This window comes from Staurois parvus, unplaced genomic scaffold (assembly GCF_062004578.1).
Source record: "Staurois parvus isolate SC_StPar_1 unplaced genomic scaffold, SC_StPar_1.0 ptg000468l, whole genome shotgun sequence".
Lineage (NCBI taxonomy): Eukaryota > Metazoa > Chordata > Amphibia > Anura > Ranidae > Staurois > Staurois parvus.
In genome coordinates, this window is record NW_028318264.1 from 79,641 (window position 1) to 100,771 (window position 21,131).

Sequence of the window (21,131 nt, forward strand, 5' to 3'; positions counted from 1 at the left end):
AACCTTGATCTAGGTATTTTTTCTTTTTTTTTTTGTTCTTTTTTAATATTTATCTTCTTTTTTACAGTTTTTTTGCTCTATGCAAGGAGAGAGAGAGAGAGAGAGACAATGTATCTCTCTCCTCCGTTCGGAGAGAGAAAAAAACAAGGGGGGCGGGTTTCACAGTGACTGATCAGAGAGGCTATCACAGCAATCATGTTACGCCATGCAGCGCGCTCCTAGCACAAAGACAGGAATGCAAATATGCGGCCCCACGGAAAAAAGCCCAGTTCTGTAAGGCCGCATATTTGTGTGTAGTTGGCGCCAAGGGGTTAAAAAAACAAACATATGACACAAAGTGCTTTAACAAGTGAAATGTTATTTAGTTGTGGATTACAAATTCTTTAAAGGATCAGTCCACCCAAATATATTGCAGTTTTAGGTTCAGTTTGGAGAGATGTGCACACTTATGTAGACCAGAAACCATGATGGAGGTTAAGTGAAATGTCAGAAAAGTCCACACATTGATATAATACAGATTTTCTTTATTGGATCCATCTTTCCTATATGAAAAAAAAAAATCACACAATAACAGTCCACGTGTATAACAGTGGGAATGTAAAAACATTTTAACATGGCTTGTATTTATATAGAAACAAATATTCAGAGGAATATATGTATCCTTTCAGTTTAATAACCACATAGCACTTGAAGAAAAGGTACTCTTGATGCTCAGTTCAAGTTTTCACACAAAGCCTTATATAGTATTGTCTGATCTAATGATGAAAGACCATCAAAGGTGGCATGTGACTGATCAGAATACAGCAACTATCTTAAGCTTCATTATCAAGTCTGGAAATGTGGCTTTGTCTCCTTCAGTAATCTTCACAATATAGTGCAAAGTTCTAACTAGCACGTGATATTTCCCTGCCATTTTATGCATAAATTCTTAGTAACCACAAAAGTAACATTACACAAAATTGTCTCTAATGATGGTGTTATCCCTCAGTTCCATGTGCCCATCACTTTATCTACAATTCAAAGCATGGTGGGCTACTTTTTCTTATATATCTTTTAAACCAAGTTCTTGCTTATTATATAAAGTGCATGATCTCAATACAATAACTCCTTTGAAAGTAAAGATATTGTGTGGCCAAGTTTTCTTTTACTACAAGAACTGTTGTCTTTTAAAAGCAGCCAAAAGGAAAAAGAACACTTTACGTCTACATTACCTGAGTGTATTGTGGCACCATATGTTTACACTTCAGATTGGTCTTGCAGGAGAACAGTAATACCACCCTTGACACTGTACTACCTGAGAAATTTCCAATCAACATTTTTTTTCGTTGGTTAAGGATGTAATTGGGAAGTGGTTTGGTTTAGTAACTATATAAATGAATGGCATATTGAGGTAGAAAACGTTAAAATATATGTTAAAAACAGAAGCACAGTAAAAGCCATAAAACAGTGCTTACTAATATCAAAGCTTTAGGGAGACCCGCGTTAAGGAGATATGTAATAAAGTGCCAGGATGCCAAGGATACACAAAAATAGTGGAATTCACCCTCTTCTTGTGACAAACTAGATTAAATCCAGATTTAAATTGCAATTCAGCAATGTTACTCATCTTTGCTGGGATAAACACATTAATTTGTGTTCTTAAGACCTCTTAACCCATATCTAACCAATTCTGCATCAGCAATTGGCATTTACCAATGTGGTGTCTGCTCATATACTTTTTAGTGGTGACTTAAGTAATTTAGACAGTAAATACACGTGCTACAGTGAAAACTTATGTTTCTGTTGTGTAATTGCTGTACGCCATGGAAGAGAGAGAGGTTAAATGACTGCTCCACTGTCTGCTTGAACTTGAAGCGCTGGACTCTTCCTCTCTTTGCTTATGCTTGGCTACAAGTTGCTTGGCTTCCTCCTCATCCAGGAAAGGACTTTCTCCATAGGTCTCCTTCAACCATATTCGGTGCTAGAAGATTAAGACAAGTGAAATATTATTTACGCAGCAGGCAAACTATGCTTGTATTCTGTGGGCACTTTTAAATCATTTGGGTATATTTATATAGCAGTGAAACTGATATTCACCAAACTTTCACTCTATGTGTATCTTCCTGTTGCATGTGTTTTAGGTTACAGTACTTGATTCACCTGCAGTGACTGTTTAGTGAATGTCACATTCACTATTTTATATACATGCCCCATTGAATTTTTACTATCTACAATAGATTACAAGTAAAGTTACTTTACACATCAGGTTTTCACAGACATCTCATTCAGATAAATCTCAAAAGTGAAGTTGCCCAATTGCCAAAAAAGTGCTACCTAATTTTTGGGCAGGACTCATTGGAATCTTAAAGGATAAGTTTACTTTGAAACATGTTACATGTTCCACAGTTTTTTTTAGGGTGGAACATGTAACAAGTTCCCATAGTCTCAGCCGTGCCCGATGCTGCCCTCCCGCAGACAGATAGTATGGGGAAACTTCTCCCCATACCATCTGTCAGATTTAAAAACAGCGCGGCCGTGCGGGGCTCCTTAGTGGCTGTGGGCTTGTAGTTTTCAATGAACTACCACGGCACTGTTGAGCTTCCAGTAGATCCAGTAGATCTGCTTGCTTGTACACCATGTACAGCAAACAGATATTCTGACAGGTCTGCAGGAGACCTGCATGGCATCAGCAATCTACTGATCACTGGTGCAATGCTTTACAGGCTCCTTTGGATAAAAATAATAAATGCACATTTTTTTACCTGCAAAAAACTGTGCATTTATTGTTTTTGTCCAAAAGGTGAATTTATCCTTTAAATGATGATCAGATTTGACCAGCTAATCAATGGCCAGTCTAGACTGACAAACCTATGGGGTAACTACATGGGCAGTATGTTTATTAAAGGGGTCAAAACAAATATACTGTATTCAGGGGTTTTCAAGCTTTTTTATTTTATTTTTTTTACTAAGGAAAATCCCCAGTGGATTGCACCATATATTCCCATACCCACTTCACCAGACTGTTAAAAGTCATCATCACTAGTCCTTAGGTCCAGTATGACTGCTAAAGATGTCAATAACTTGGTTTTACTTTACTTATAGATAGCTAGTAACATAACAGTTGAAGAAAATCATAAAGATTTTCTATTTACTTATATAAAAAATGGCAAATCACAAATTACACAAGCTAGCAACAACTAATCCAGAAGCCAATGTTTCTAAGACAGTATGGTTGAAGGTGATGTCCAACAGAGTTCAAATCAGGAAGATGGCTCACAGTGGGATCCAGTGATGTTCCCTGGTATCTCCTTGATGCTCTGCAGACCCCAGATAGGGGGAAAACTCCCTGGATATTAACAAATGGTCCATTGACATATACATAGAGTGTGGACCCTTTTTTTTTTAATATGAAGGCTTTTATTGAACCCAACCACAAAGCCGAACAGTACAGAGTAATGACAATGATAATCAACAGCCCCACACATCCCAACTCCAAAAGGTAACCAGCATAACAAAATCCAAAAGTATAGATACAGAACAAACATTATTTTAGTCAAAGAACAATTTAAGACATCAACCATAGCAACACATGGGGCATATCAGGTGTAGATATTTCTGATGTAGGTTCAAACAAGCCATCAACAAAACAGAACTGTGAATCTGTATTCGGGTTAAAGCTTGCAGGTGTTAGGCCCTTGAGAAGGTTTCCAACAATATAGTAATCACATCATTATTTAGATGATCAAAGTGGGCATGTTCAATTCTTCTGTTAGAGAGGCCTCACCTTCCCTCACATCAGTCTGACTTTTTTATAACCTGCAGCTGATTGGATAGTCCTCCACATGGTTTTAGCATTATTGAATCCCAGTCCCCTGAGTTTATACCTTTGTTTAGCCTCCCTAATGCCTACTCTTAACCTCCCTCTTGCCACACTATATGGCTTCCTATCAACTGATTTAAAGTTGATATTCCTTTCCATAACTACAGTCTTCACCTCCCTATCCACCCAGGGTTTCTGATTGGGGAACAATTGCTACATCTTTTACACACACTTACTCATGTATACCCTTACAACAGAACAATACTCCTCTACATTTAGCTGATTGTCTGTGGTAGCAGCATCCCTAAACAACAGCCACTCTGTTCACCTAAATCAATCTTGCAAGGTGTTAATTGCTCCATCAGTCCACCTCCTGACTGTCCTTAGTACTGATTTCTCCTTTCTAATAATCTGTCAGTAATCAAGTACCATTAAGATCGATATATGGTCCTCCAGTTCAAAGTGGGGATGAGAGTTAGCCATGGTCCAAAATACTCTCCCCATTTGTGTAGATGCTGACATGCTGCTCAAATTTGGCAGCAATAATTTCCATTCTGCTTTATTAAAGTCCATTGCCACTATACAAACTCTGTCAGGGTACTCTGTCATCTGAGCACTCACAGACTCATAGATCCACTGCATGGCAACTTTACAATGTGTGTCAGGTGGAATATACACCACAAAAATAATAAATTACATACATTCTCTCCTGAGATAAAAGGGGTGACATCTTAACAAAAACTCCAAATCTGGTGTACACTGTAAATCCATCTTAACTGCTCTATGACACAATCCCTGATGTAACAACACAGGACCCCCCCAACTCTTATGCAATGCTTGCAACCTATTGGAGCTTAACTGAAGCCTCCCCTCCAGAGTCATAGTCTCCTCTGATATACCATTTTGAAGCTAAGTCTCTGTAAAGATGAGAGCACAACACTCTCTTAAGTCTCTCTGCTATGCAATGCAAATCTGCAACACCTCCATTTTCCCCTCCAGGGACTGCACATTCAGCAGGAACAAGCTGAAAGGAGGTCTAAGTTTGGATCCAAGGCATCTAAACCTTCATCCAGCTCTCTTCTCGGGTCTGTCACATCTCCTCAGCTTCCACCCCCACCTCCGTATATTCTTACAGGACCTTCCCTGTCAACTAACAAAATCTTGCTTAGCTTGCCTTCACTTTGTCCAGGTAATTACTAGAAGCAACAATCTACTTATATTCAATCAACTCCTCTGAACTGGCTCCAATCTGCAGGCTGTTGCATAGCTCCACACACTGAGCAAATTGAGCACTGCTCACTGATTCACTCCAATGCCTCAAAAACCTTAATTTAAAGCACCAGAGAAGACAGCAAGCAGGCGTGTAGGGGCATCTTATTGCAGAAGCAACATTGTAAGTCTCTTCTGCAATAAAATCTTGCATGTTCCCTGTTTGTTACAGTGGAACTTCAGTTCTGCTTTAAAGGCTTTGCGGGCAGAGTGCCCCAGTAGCTGAGCACAAACAGCTAAAATGTCCCGAGTGGATATGGAGGTCCTTGTGGACATGGGGATTGATTTGGCCTTGCTTCTTAACAGAGCTGATGAAGACTTTGAAAAAGACAAAGTTGAGAAAGACTGATGATGCTGGTTTCCCATTGAGGATACCAAGTAAACTACCCCTAAAATCACAAGGTATTGGCCACACAGAAGGTCATACATAGCAGTGGGACTGTCCTCTCTCAGTCTTAGTAAAGGTATGTTGCGTCTTAGCAGTGGTAATGCACCTAACCTTGGGTAAATACAAACCTAGGCACCTGATGTTAATGAGAGTTTTAGGTGGCAGGAGGTGACCACGTTACTGTAAGCAGGCAGTGAAAACAGTCCAGAGGCTGAAGATCCACATGACACATTAGTGAAGCTTCAATATGTTGGTGCTTCCTCGAAGCTAAATGGTGGGAAAGAGTACAAGGAACTCAGACGTTGCTCCACCCAGCAGATTATATCAGCGCTCCGCTGATGCCTCAGCCTTAATCCTTAACTCAGTAAAACCGGCAGTGGTGGAAGATTTCAAAAGTGCCCAGCAGTACTAACAGTTAGGTAGCTCCCAGAGCTGGAGCCCAACAGTCCCAGAGGGCCAGACAATAGTAGCACATTGTCAAAGACCAAAAATTTCAGTCCCGATGCATTTTTTTGGAGCATATCACAATACACATTGAAGAAGCTGGCGTACAGTAACTCCCAGCATTGGTGTTGGTGAGTGCAATAATAACCCCCAGCATTGATGTCAGTGAAAGCAATAATAAACTTCAGGATTGGTTTTGGTGAGCACAATAATAACCCCCAGCATTGGTGTCAGTGGACACAACACAATCTCCAACACTGATGTCGGTGAACACAGTAGTGGCCCCAAATAATGGTGTCAGTGGATGCAATAATACCCACCAACATCAGTGTCAATGAATGCAATAATAACCCCCCACAATGGTGTCAGTGAATGCCATAATAGCCCCCAGCACTAGTGTCGGTACTATTAAACCCCCGCCAAACACACACACACTGATGGTCACTAATAGTGACCCCACACTTCTGACTTGGTGAACACTGAAAGTGAAATTTATCCATTTATCCTCCTTGCATTGCTTGCTGGTGGCAGTGAAAGTTAACGCCCCCCATCCCTCTCTGCATTGGTAGTCATGACAGTGAAAGTTAACCCAGTCTTCCTCCTCCCACTGGTGGTCCTATCAGTGAAAATTAACTCCCCCTTCCTGCATTGGTGGTCAAAGCGGGGAAAGTGACCCGCCTTCTATCTGCATTGGTGGTCATGGCAGTAAAAGTTAATGCCCCCCTATTGGTGGCTATGTCAGTGGAAGTTAACCACGCTATCCCCCTCCTTAGAGATCACTTACCTATCACACACTCCTGCGTTGTGCTCTCTCCAGCTCTAGGCAAGGACTTTTTTGAAAAGCTAACTCTGCCCACAGTACAATCTTTCAGTGTGGGGTGGTGGAAAACACAGCGTGCTTCAGCGTTCCAGCGCCTGGCACCCAGCCGCCACTCTGCTATCTATATAATACTCAATAGCTTGTGGGCCACATGTTGGGCACCAGGGCTGTAAATGATATTTAAAATCATAAGTTACTATATCTAATAAATTAATGACCAACAGCAAATATGTTTCAGCACTGTAAATACTGAAGAATACCACAAATCTTTTAATAATAAAATGAATTGTTTCAGACACAATAAAGACTATAAAGACTTTTATATATGCCTTCTAGAAGAATTCAGGTGTTTTCCACTTCTAGGTCCCATGTGTATATGCTAAAATTACAGTGTGCTTGTTGCTGTGGCATGTAGCAGTTTTCAGGTCCCTTAGTTTCAAAGCAATTCCCCTTCCCCAAAGCTCTGAGGTTACTGCAGCTCAGCCACTACCACAGACAGCAGGGCCTGGAAGGTCTAACTTACAGGCTTCTCTAAATCTATCAGGCACAAAAACCAATTGTACGTTCATGTACACTATATATGATCAGAAGAGATAGGAATTGTATTACTTTTAAATATGTTAAATTATAAGGACTCTCGTATAAGATTGTCTCTGTTGACAGCAATAATGCTTTCCACTCCTAAAATCGTTTGATAAAGCTGAACTCCATGCAAATATAAAAGGCACACATTAGTGCAGCTAATTTTTTTTTTTAATGCACACAGTACCCAATTTCAACTTAATATCATCCTTTTGCAATCCCCTGTACAGCGGAGCTCAGAGTGGGAGAAAGAAAAACAGAACAAGGAGCCAGTCAGTTGTGTGGAAGTGCTCATGTGCTAACATGCTGGCAGGAGGAGAGAGAAGAGTGACAGAGATAAGCCCATCACTGTGCTGATTCACCTCTCACTTTTCGGTCACAGGCTGGGAGAGGAACGTAAAACGGAGTTCTGGTCCACGCAAAAAAAATTTTTAACAGTCAGCAGTTAGAAATACTGTAGCTGCTGACTTTTAATATTAGGGCACTTACCTGTCAAGGGATCCAGCGATGTCCTCACTCCAAGCCGATAATTCAACCTGGAGCCACCATCTTGACTAAGGGAAACTGGCAGTGAAGATTTGCGGCTTCACAGCCGGTTTCCTGCTGTGCTTTGTTAATGGGCCGCAATCTTCTGGGACCTGTTAAGTGGCTGCGGTAAGGGGCGGGGGGGGGGCAAACTCCTGGCCTGCTTTGCCGTTTCGAACTGAGCTGGAAGTGGGAGTGGGTACCCGCTCCCCCCCAAAGGATTCCAAATGAGGCAACGAAGGGGGGTAAGTGGAGCTTCCACGTTTGGGTGGAACACTTTAACTGCAACAGGGAAACATCAGCACCATCCCTTTCCAGATTAGGCTGTGCTGTTTGGCAGAACTGTGAAAACACCAGAACTAGATAGAAATACATAACCTTTGTCAGCCAAAAAAACCCCCATATATATATACTCCATCTATGTTTTTAGCGGTTTGGCTGGAGTTGGGCTCTAACATGAACATTAACTTATTAAAGTGTCATACTTTAAACTTTTACAGAACACGGCTTTAACACCCTCACACTGCACATATGTGTCCATGCTGGCTGAAGTCTCTGTGCTAAGAGTGTGCTTGCTGCACAATCCCAGCGCAGTAACCAAGCTGTCATAGACAGCTCCTGGTCTCTGGTTATGAGCAAGAGTTGGAGGGACAGGCTCGATCATGTGCCCAGGGCCGCAGATATGGGGGTGGGCAAGGTTAAAGATCCTTTTGTAGTTCTCAGTTTTATTTGCCTTTTTTTTTCATCTATTCTGATTTATCTTCTTTGAGATAGAGCCAGATGCTTACATAAGTTGAAGATCTTCGCAATATTATTGTTTCTGTAGAGTGTGCAGCTTAACCCTGCTAACTTGGCAAAAATGAACAGTGAATCAGCCATCCTGACTTGACCATCCAACCCAACCTCTCCAGACAGTTGGGCTCTTTAGGTTTTCTGATATAATGGTTTGTATTTATGGGGGATAAGGATATTACGCGATGCATTAAAAAGGTTTCCACTAAATCAGGGATCTCCAAACACTAAAACAAAAGGCCAGTTTACTGTTATTCAGACTTTAGGGGGGCTGGGCTGTGACTGTGACCACTGGGAGTAGTAAATGCCCCAGCGTCAGTGGGAGTAGACAAGGTTTCAGTCTTGGTGGTCAGTAGGAGTAAATAAATCACATAGCACCTGTGGTCAGCTGGAGGAGGAATGGTACCCCATCATTGGTGTCAGTGGAAGGAATAGTGTCCCACTGTTGGCGTTAGTGGAAGGAATGGTGCCACATTGTTGGTGTCAGTGGAATGGTGTCCGATCACTGGTGTCAGTGGGAGGAATAGTGTTCCACTGTTGGTGTCAGAGGAAGAAATGTTGTCCCATCATTATTGTCAGTGGTAGGAAGAGTACCTTGTATCAGTGGGAAGAATAGTGCCCCAAGGGCCAGATAAAGGCAAACAAAGTGCAGCATCCAGCCCATGGGCCACATTCTGGAGTCCACTGCTTTAGATCAACTGTAGATTAGGGTTGCAAGGTGTTTTTGTTTATTTTTTTATACTAGCTATTGGCTGCAACTCCTCCTTCACTTGCTCACCTCAGGCATTAGAGGCTGTGACTGCACAACCTATGTGCTGACCGCTCTACCCAGCTCCTTCCCCCAGCACCACAAACAGCAAATTAAATCAAGCCAGCACTTGAGACTTGATCAAGCTGATCAAACTCTTCACTTGGTTCTTGGTGGATTTTCAGTTAGCAACAGTAGGTGTGTGACAGTTTAGTTTGATAGGATAGGTGCGCAGGCAGTGCAGTAGTGGTTGAAGGGGGGAGGATGCACAGGTCAGGGCTGGGACTAGGGGTGGGCAGGAGGGACAGCTGCCATTAAAGCAGAGAAGCAAACGGAGCAAATAATAGATGCACATTGGTACTGCCATTCTATGGCATGCATCAATAGTGGGGGAGGGGGGCGCAATTCTGGATCCTTGCCCTGGACACTAGATGACCCTGTCCCGGTACTGGCACAGGTATCTGCAGTTGAACAACAGGTATGTGGGGGGGTAGAGTAGTGACAGAAGTATGCAGAGGATACATTGGTGGAATAGGTGTATGGAGTGAGATGTGTGGGGTATGCAGTGATGAAACACGCCCGAGGGGTGCAATGGTGGTACAGGTTATTGGGGAGTGCAGAAAGCTGCAATTGTGGAAGAGAGGTGCGAAGCATTAATAATTAGGGGCATTTCCCTAGCTAAGGGCCCTTCAGCTATTCTCAAGGAGAAAATACAAGAAATCATTTTTGATTCACCTAATAAAAACGCATGCAAATGTGTGCATCCCTAGCAACTGGAAACAGACAAAACCATCTAATAAATGGTTTGCCAAGGTGAATTTTATTATGCCTAAGGAGAATATTCATTGTAAAAAATAAGATGCATGAATACATAAAGACTTGGTTTTATTGGGTCCAATTCAATCTAGAATACCTACACAGCCTGTGAATATAATGGAGAATACTCAATACTCTGACAATCGCACTCTTCCTTCTAGTGCTTTCCTTCCGCTTATCCCCCACCGCCTTCATTTTCCTCTCTCTCCTTTCATTTTTCATAAACACCCTTCACAAATCTTCTGTTTCTTTTCCTTTACTCCAGTGAGCAGCACAGTAAGGATATCACCAAATCCAACTCCAGATTTGAGGAGACTAGCAATCTGAGGCATCAGTGCCAGCTTTGAGGTTGTAGGAACAGGAGAGCCTAGGTGCCCTCACAGAAAGTGCACTCCTCATTTCAAGGGGAATTTGAATCCAAACATAGGATTTGTCAGGGCACAAACTCTATAAAATAGTCCTATAGAAGTCTATCGGAAGCTACTGCACAGATGCAGCCAGCACATAGAAGGCTTTTACAAAAAGATTCAAACAATGCAAGCATCTGGGGTGGGGAAGGGTGGGTATCTTTAGATCATGGAAGGGGAAAAAAAAAGGATAAGTGAACTTTGTTTTAACCCTTTTACTGTTGACACCCCAAGTATTATGGCATGGCCTCAGGCTTTCATATAGAAGTGATCACTTATATAAGTCATTAACTGTGCACTTCCTCATGCATTTCCTGGGATTAGCTGTTCCCTCCATGAGACTAGGATATCCATCTCTCAGGATGGAGAGTAGAGGATAAATGAAAAAGTTGTTTCTATATCTCACCTGTGACCAATTCATTTGGAGCACTTCCAAGTTTGGCCAGGAAAAACAACCAATAAAGTAGTCTGTACTCAATTCGGTTGGAGAGAGTGCAGAGAAGGCATTAGGAGCCCAAGAGTGGTCAGTTCAATATATTACGGCTAACATTTCACATGCCCTAGGACTGCCCCCTCTAACACAATTCACCCACTGTCACCTTGGTATACTATTTGGAGATCTAATAGTAGAGTGTGATGTATTCTAGGCAATATTATACAGTCAGGTCCATAAATATTGGGATATCGACACAATTCTAACATTTTTGGCTCTATACACCACCACAATGGATTTGAAATGAAACGAACAAGATGTGCTTTAACTGCAGACTGTCAGCTTTAATTTGAGGGTATTTACATCCAAATCAGGTGAACGGTGTAGGAATTACAACAGTTTGCATATGTGCCTCCCACTTATTAAGGAACCAAAAGTAATGGGACAGAATAATAATCATAAATCAAACTTTCACTTTTTAATATTTGGTTGCAAATCCTTTGCAGTCAATTACAGCCTGAAGTCTGGAACGCATAGACATCACCAGACGCTGGGTTTCATCCCTGGTGATGCTCTGCCAGGCCTCTACTGCAACTGTCTTCAGTTCCTGCTTGTTCTTGGGGCATTTTTCCTTCAGTTTTGTCTTCAGCAAGTGAAATGCATGCTCAATCGGATTCAGGTCAGGTGATTGACTTGGCCATTGCATAACATTCCACTTCTTTCCCTTAAAAAACTCTTTGGTTGCTTTTGCAGTCTGCTTTGGGTCATTGTCCATCTGCACTGTGAAGCGGCGTCCAATGAGTTGTGAAGCATTTGACTGAATATGAGCAGATAATATTGGCTGAAACACTTCAGAATTCATCCGGCTGCTTTTGTCAGCAGTCACATCATCAATAAATACAAGAGAACCAGTTCCATTGGCAGCCATACATGCCCACGCCATGACACTACCACCACCATGCTTCACTGATGAGGTGGTATGCTTAGGATCATGAGCAGTTCCTTTCCTTCTCCATACTCTTCTCTTCCCATCACTCTGGTACAAGTTGATGTTGGTCTCATCTGTCCATAGGATGTTGTTCCAGAACTTTGAAGGCTTTTTTAGATGTCGTTTGGCAAACTCTAATCTGGCCTTCCTGTTTTTGAGGCTCACCAATGGTTTACATCTTGTGGTGAACCCTCTGTATTCACTCTGGTGAAGTCTTCTCTTGATTGTTGACTTTGACACACATACACCTACCTCCTGGAGAGTGTTCTTGATCTGGCCAACTGTTGTGAAGGGTGTTTTCTTCACCAGGGAAAGAATTCTTCGGTCATCCACCACAGTTGTTTTCTGTGGTCTTCCGGGTCTTTTGGTGTTGCTGAGCTCACCGGTGCGTTCCTTCTTTTTAAGAATGTTCCAAACAGTTGTTTTGGCCACGCCTAATGTTTTTGCTATCTCTCTGATGGGTTTGTTTTGTTTTTTCAGTCTAATGATGGCTTGCTTCACTGATAGTGACAGCTCTTTGGATCTCATCTTGAGAGTTGACAGCAACAGATTACAAATGCAAATAGCACACTTGAAATGAACTCTGGACCTTTTATCTGCTCATTGTAATTGGGATAATGAGGAAATAACACACACCTGGCCATGGAACGGCTGAGAAGCCAATTGTCCCATTACTTTTGGTCCCTTAATAAGTGGGAGGCACGTATGCAAACTGTTGTAATTCCTACACCGTTCACCTGATTTGGATGTAAATACCCTCAAATTAAAGCTGACAGTCTGCAGTTAAAGCACATCTTGTTCGTTTCATTTCAAATCCATTGTGGTGGTGTATAGAACCAAAAATGTTAGAATTGTGTCGATGTCCCAATATTTATGGACCTGACTGTATATATAGATTAGTAATCCTTTAAAATGTATGATGGATTTTAAGATGTGATTAGGTGCCTTGAATTTGTTCTCAACCTCAGCATACATAGAAGATTTCTCCATTTGGCCCTCCCCCATCACTAGGATTAAACTTGATTGGGTGAGGTATGAGTGTGGACAGCTCTGTTTGATTTTCAGCACACAGCATTCAAGTGAGAACAGGACGGTACAGCTGGGGGAGGAATTGGCCATGACAACCCCAGAATCTGAACCTTTAAAGACATGTAAGCAACACCAGCTCCCTAATTTCTATGCCAGCTAGTACACGTTATAGACAATGTTTCAACAGATCATGTTTACTTACAGAATAATACAAAAATATAAAAAAGATTACATGATCTTTTTTATATTGTAACCCTAACTTAAACATACATTCATTGATCACTTACATGTAGGACATCACATTTTCCGAAGTCCTCAAGCTGCTTCTGAAAACCCATATTAGGGTTGGCACACGTCCTTGCCCCTTTAACAGCTGCCAACGCATCTTCCCATTCCAAACTTGTAATTGTCATGACATAAGCTACTACCAAAGTCACACTCCGGGAAACACCTGCCAAGCTTAAAGAGCATAAGATGAGTTAACAAGGTTAATTTTCGTCATAGTAGTTGTCTCAGCTTTAAAACATTCAACTTTAGCTGACCATCAATATAAGAAAAATAAACAAGAGAACAGGAGTGATGTGATTAACTGTATAATACCTGTATGAAGTACTTTGAATACATGTACACTGAAAGCAAGCCAATATCTATATGGCAACAGTGGCCTATCATGACATTCCACTGTCACAGAAAAGACTCACAAAAAGCCTTAGGCCTTATGCGTACTGGGCATTTTCTTTCAGGAGGAAGGCAAGAGGTGCAGCACCCAGCCACATAGCCTGTAAAAGTCTTTGGGAAGCCGTAAGCTGCAGCGACTAGACATGCACCACGTGAAACTAACACTGAGGGCAGTATGCACTAAGGGACAAATGCCAGGAAGGAAAGAAGTGTGCATTCAAGACATTCAGCTGAATGGTGCGCCTGGGCCTTTTGCCTGCATGAAACATGTGCCTTAGAGTTACTAATAGAAAGCTAAACCCTCTGAATTCTTTCTCCATATCGGAAATGTTAGCTACAGTGGGGATCGAAAGTTTGGGCACCTCAGCTAAAAATTTGTATTAATGTGCATAAAGAAGCACATCCTGCGAGATGTTCTGTGTGATATTTTTCTTGGTCTTCCAGATCTTGCTTTAACTTCCACTGTTCCTGATGACTGCCATTTCTTAATTACATTCCGAACAGAGGATATTGACATCTGAAAACGCTTTGCTATCTTCTTATAGCCTTCTCCAGCTTTGTGAGCATCAACTATTTTCAGTTTCAGTTTTCTAGACAACTGCTTAGAAGAACCCATGGTGCTGATTGTTGGGGCAAGGTCAGATGAGTCTGGGCATTTAAAACCTTTGAGATTGACATAATCTGGTCTTCCCAGATGATGATTGAGAACAATCCATGACACTGGCAGGTCTCAGCTTGGCAAAGTGGGCAGTGCATGCTATAAATTCTGCAGGGTGCCCAAACTTTTGCAGACGCCATTTTTTTGTTTTCTGTTATTTTGAAAGTGTAAATGATGGAAATAAAATCTAACTTTTGTTGACATATTATAAGAATGTCTAATCTGTAATTTGATGCCTTTTGGAGATTTTTCCATCTTTCCTTGGCTTCTTTATGCACATTAATACAAATTTTTAGCTGGGGTGCCCAAACTTTCGATCTCCACTGTACATATATTATATGCAGAAGATCATTCTTTCACACTTATGTCCTAAACATTTATCAGGACTTTGGCATGCAGCTTTCTGATGCTTCCTTATATTTTCATCATCCAGATTAATAGGGCTATAGACATATACCTATTTGCTATAGCAGATTAGTTTAGGAAGGCAGGGCCCTAACATAAGTTAAAGGTAGATCTGTAGTTTAAGTAGTAATTGCCACTTTTACTGTGATTTCTATTCTATATGGTTTACAAAATAAATGCCAAAAAGCAGTCATGGCATTGTTATATCATCAAAGCTGTACATACCAATGAACTAGACAGCCTTCTCCTTTCAGCCGACACTCATGGATGAATGCTGTGCTCTCTTTAAAGTGTTGTATCCTTAGAAACAACATAATAGAAAAGCAATGGTTATAAAAGTATTTAAACATTCCAGGTTGAAAACAGCACTTACAGTATTTACAGTTTATGATTAATAAAGCAGTTTGAAATGTTTTTCCAGACAACGAAGACACTAGATGAAAATTAAGAGGTGCAGAGCTGTAATGTATGCATATAGACAAAATGCATACCTGCTCAACCCTATCCGTCTTTGATTCTGTGGGAAACCCTATTGTAAGAGAAGTCTTTCTTACTCTGTTCAAGGATAAATGTAGTAAACACTCTGCACTTTATCCCAATTTCACAAATGTAATTGATACAAAAGCAAACAGCATACATAGGATTATCTACGATTGGGTTTCAGCCGTGTAGGGCCTTAACTAGCTTCTAATTAGCATGAATAACCTATAAGTGAGGTTAAAATCACATCTAAAAACATTTTATGTGATAAAGATGTTCCTATCACATCAATACAATAATACTACAAAGTAATTAGCATTAGATCTGTACTATAGCTAAAATCATGCACCAGTATTCACTGTATTGGCAAAGTTAGATCAACAATTGTTTAGGGTAAAAAAAAGGGAGGTCATACAAGTATAGGAATTCATATTAAAATTATATTGTTATATAAATACAGCAGAGAAAATAATAGTTTGATCCTCTGCAGATTTTGTAAGTTTACCAACTTACAAAGAAATGGTCTATAATATTTATCATAGTTGTATTTTAAATTATAGAGACAGAATATCAACCACAAATCCAGAAAAAAAAACACATGATACAAATGTTATAAATTGAGTTGCAGTTCAGTGAGTAAAACAATTATTTGATCTCCTATCAATCAACAATAATTCTGGCTCCCACAGACTGGCTATGTGCTCATGTGGTACACAGATAAGTCCTGTCAATTTAAGAAGGTGCAATTTAAGAGGATTAAGAATGACAACTCGTTATGTGTATAAAATACATCTCTCCACAAAATCTCTTTCTTCCATTCAAACCTCACCACCATAGGCAAAACCAAAAGTGCTGTCAAAGGATGCCAGGGACAAGACTAGACCTGCACAATGCTGGAATGGGTTACAAGACCATCAGCAAGAAACTTGGTGAGGAGTCAACTGTTGGAGCGATTATTCGCAAATGGAAGAAATACAAAATAACCATCAATGGCCCTCGGTCTGGAGCTCCAAGCAAGATTGCACCTCATGGGGTAAGGATGATCATGATAAAAGTGAGGGATCAGCCCAGAACTACACAGGAGGAGCTTGTAAATGATCTCAAGACAGTTGGAACCACAGTCATCAAACCAACCATTGCTAACACAATACGCTGCCATGGATTGAAATCCTGCAGCGCCCGCAAGGTACCTTTCCTCAAGAAGGTACATGTATAGGCCCATCTGAAGTTTGCCAATGAACATCTAAATGATTCAGAGAAGGATTGGGAGAAAGTGCTGTGGTCAATTGAGACCAAAACTGAGCTCTTTGGCATTAACTCGGCTCACCGTGTTTGGAGGAAGAAAAATGCTGACTATGACCCTATGAATAGCACCCCCACAGTCAAGCACGGAGGTGGAAACATTATGCCTTGGGGCTCTGTGGTTAAGCCCCCAGTGGGCGGGGTAAAACATGTCAGTGGACATGGCCACAGCCGTAACTTCGGCCGAGGCCATCTTACTCTAGGATTCCATGAGTGGTCGGAGCGGCGTCCACACTCATGCAGGAGTTTGAAGACTGGACCTATTTGAGGACACCGCTTACCCTTTCATGACGGTGAGGTGACGTTTCTATGCTCCAGCTTGGAGCGGCGCCAGCACACTATGCACACTAGTCTATTATGCCTTGGGGCTGTTTCTCTGCTAAAGGTACAGACCAACTTTGCTGCATTGAGAGACCAATGGGTGGTGCCATGTAAAATTTTGGATGAGAACCTTCTTCCCTCAGTCAGAACACTGAAGATGGGTCGAGGATGGGTCTTCCAGCATGACTATGACCCAAAACATACCATCAAAGCTACACAGGAGTGGCTCAAGAAGAAGCACATTAAGGTCATGGAGTGGCCTAGCCAGTCTCCATACCTTAATCCTACAGAAAATTTATGGAGGGAGCTGAATCTTCGATCTGGCAAGTGACAGCCAACAAACCTTAAGGATTTAGAGAAGATCTGTAAAAAAGAGTGGACCAAAAATCCTACTGAGATGTGTGCAAACCTGCTAACCAACTATAAGAAACGTCTTACCTCTGTGCTTGCCAACTTAGGTTTTTCCACCAAATACTAAGTCATGTTTTGCTTAGGGATCAAATACTTATTTTACTCACTGAACTGCAACTTAAATTATAATGTTTGTATCATGTGGTTTTTCGGTTGATATTCTGTCTCTATCATTTAAAATATACCTATGATAAAATTATAGACCCTTAATTTCTTTGTAGGTGGGCAAACTTACAAAATCTGCAGGTGATCAAATAATTATTTTCCCCACTATATACAGTATCTCACAGACATGAGTACACCCCTCACATTTTTGTAAACATTTTATTATATCTTTTCATGAGACAACAATAGTATAATTTGCTGTACCCTCAAATTAACTCAACACACAGCCATTAATGTCTAAACCAGTGGCAATAAAAGTGAGTACACCCCTAAGTGAAAATGTCCAAATTAGGCACAATTAGCCATTTTCCCTCCCCGGGGTCATGTGACTCATTAGTGTTACAAGCTCTCTGGTGTGAATGGGGAGCAGGTGTGTTAAACTTGGTGTTATCACTCTCACTCACTCATACTGATCACTGGAAGTTCAACATGGCACCTCATGGCAAAGAACTCTCTGAAGAGCTGAAAAAAAAAAAAAAAGAATTGTTGTTTTACATAAAGATGGCCTAGGCTATAAGAAGATTGCCAAGACCCTGAAACTGAGCTGCAGCACGGTGGCCAAGACCATACAGTGGTTTAACAAGATAGGTTCCACTCAGAACAGGCATTGCCATGGTCGACCAAAGAAGCTGAGTGCACGTGCTCAGTGTCATATCCAGATGTTGTCTTTGGGAAATAGACTCATGAGTGCTGCCAGCATTGCTGAAGAGCTTGAAGGGGTAGGGGGTCAGCCTGTCAATGCTCAGACCATAAGCCGCACACTGCATCAAACTGGTCTGCATGGCTGTTGTCCCAGAAGAAAGCCTCTTCTATAGATGATGCACAAAAAAGCCTGCAAACAGTTTGCTGAAGCCAAGCAGACTAAGGACATGGGTTACTGGAACCATGTCCTGTGGTCTGATAAGACCAAGATAAACTTATTTGGTTTAGATGGTGTCGAGCGTGTGTGGCGGCAACCAGGTGAGGAGTACAAAGACAAGTGTGTCTTGCCTACAGTCAAGCATGGTGGTGGGAGTGCCATGGTCTGGTGCTGCATGAGTGCTATCGGCACTGGGGAATTACAGTTCATTGAGGGAACCATGAATGCCAACAAGTACTGTGACATACAAAAGCAGAGCATGATCCTCTCCCTTTGGAGACTGGGCCGCAGGGCAGTATTCCAACATGAGAACAACCCCAAACACACCTCCAAGATGACCACTGCCTTGCTAAAGAAGCTGAGGGTAAAGGTGATGGACTGACCAAGCATGTCTCCAGACCTAAACCCTATTGGGCATCTGTGGGGCATCCTCAAATGGAAGGTGGAGGAGCGCAAGGTCTCTGACATCCATCAGCTCCGTGATGTCATCATGGAGGAGTGGAAGAGGATTCCAGTGGCAACCTGTGAAGCTCTGGTGAACTCCATGCCCAAGAGGGTTAATGCAGTGCTGAAAAATAATGGTGGCCACACAAAATATTGACACTTTGGGCCCAATTTGGACATTTTCACTTAGGAGTGTACTCACTTTTGTTGCCAGCAGTTTAGACATTAATGGCTGTGTGTTGAGTTATTTTGAGGGGACAGCACATTTACACTGTTATACAAGGTATACACAAACTACTTTACATTGTAGCAAAGTGTCATTTCTTCAGTGTTGTCACATGAAAAAGATATAATAAAATATTTACAAAAATGTGAGGGGTGTACTCGCTTCTGTGAGATACTGTATAGTACATCATAATTAAATTAAATTCCAACTACCAAAACAAAATTATTATTTTACAAAACAGAAGTATATCCAGCGTTGGTTGAGACCATTCAGTATCCTTATTCTGAATCCATGTATCCAAAACACTTTGTGTTCCATAGATTTACTATGCAAATCACCACCTCTATCTGGTAAATTAGTGTAACTCTTTCTATTTTGGAAAAAGCAAAGGAGGACATATCACCGCCCGTGCACCTCAAAAAAGGGTTTGGATATATTCCACAGATGGCAAGCATCAAGGTTGCAGCCACCAACAATGATGTTCACCAATTTCTTAATGGATGAATGGTGCAACCCACATAATGCAAAAGACAATGTTTAAACACCATCAGATCTACTACAAACCAAGTATTACAGTTGATGAACTTCCTAATTGAAAACTGCTCTCCTGACTTGACAAATGTAGTGCTAACATGTACTTTACAATAACAGTATGTTTTAACTTTACATTCATATGAACCTATAACCAACAAAAATGCCCAGGGTCCTCTCTTCCCTCTCCAAAAACTGGGGGACAATGTGAAACCAAAAGTGGATGTCCTGTGGCTTGAGACTTGACATCCCCTACTCATAATTTGATATAAAATTGTTTATCCACATACATACGATTCCTTTTAATTATATTGATGTATTCTTGAACAGCGTTTCAATATGGCTCAGTAAGAAAACATTTGTGTATACATGTAAGGGCATGAATGATTAGACCCTTTGACAATTTTCTTTTTACTCAACATATACAATACATCAGCTGTTCAATACAGGTTTATGAGGTAAGAATGAGAAATGATGGGTTTTAGCTAATTTTTTCTATTGGACATACAAGTTCAGTCTCTTGTCAGGCTGCAGGTGGTCTCCCTCATAGTTTATTAGAATGAAGACTGATAACTACAAAATTAAATAAAAACAACATATTTTGGCATTAACTGTACTTGCTGATAGTGCATGTAAAAATAGATAAATAAATAAATATACACAAGGTGTGTCCAGAAAGTAATGAGAATGATATTTTAAAAAAAAGTATTGAAAAATTTACAATTGAACATTGCCTCCTTCAAAGTATACACCTTGTGAGTGTACACAACACTCCCAGAGATTTTTCCATTCTTCATAGAATCCCTGGTCTTCAAGTGGGATGGCGTTCAGAGCCTGCGGGAATCTTTGGGAACATGAAAAGGTTGCAAGGAGCTAAGCTGGGACTATAGGGTGGATGGAGAAGCATAGAACATGAAAAGGTTGCAAGGAGCTAAGTTAGGACTATAGGGTGGATGGAGAAGCATAGAGTCAAGATTTTACGAACAATTGACTTGGTAATTCTGGTTTCCTCTGCAATAATTCTGATAGTGAGCCGTTGGCCATGGTTGAGAACAGACCTCACTGCATCCACATTCTGTTCTGTTTTTGACAAAGAGTGGTGTCCTGATTGTTGTTCGTCTTCAACACCTTTTCGTCCTTTCTTGAAGGCTTTGTGCCATCAGTACACTTGTGCAGATAATAGTGCAGTTTCTCCATAAGCTTTCCTCACCATTTCCAAAGTTTCTGATGCATTTTACCCAATTTCATACTAAATTTTATCACATACTGCTGTTCCAAACATGCTTGCCTTTTTCTTAATACGAGCCACTTGAACTGGGTGTCACAAAAAAGAATGTCTTGACTCTGACAGTGCTGGAATGCAACTGACCAGTGTTCTAATGTGTACCTTATACCCCACCCCAAGTAACCTTGACCAGCTTCTCCCTTTACAGAGCCCTTTTCGAGCATAGGAACTTCATTCTCATTATAATCTGGAGACACTTGTATATCCCCTATCTGTACAGAACATTATATCCTCTCCTAACTGGTAAACCTCTGCTTTATTTGTTTACTATTCATAAAAAGCAAGTTCCTTGTGAAATTCAGATTGTGCCAGGAAGTGATCATGTG

General features: G+C 41.1%; 1 protein-coding gene across 1 annotated transcript in view; it reads right to left on the reverse strand.

Annotated features, from left to right (window-relative positions):
- Positions 1–507: 507 nt before the first annotated feature.
- DUSP22 (dual specificity phosphatase 22) overlaps positions 508–21,131 on the reverse strand; it is a 149,826-nt gene continuing 129,202 nt past the window's right edge. Inside the window, exons 6-8 of the mRNA XM_089689039.1 lie at positions 15,007–15,081; positions 13,328–13,499; positions 508–1,960 (exon numbers count right to left, since the gene is read on the reverse strand). Coding sequence (XP_089545165.1) covers positions 1,772–1,960; positions 13,328–13,499; positions 15,007–15,081 — 436 coding nt within the window. The 3' untranslated portion in view covers positions 508–1,771. The remainder of the gene's footprint in view (positions 1,961–13,327; positions 13,500–15,006; positions 15,082–21,131) is intronic.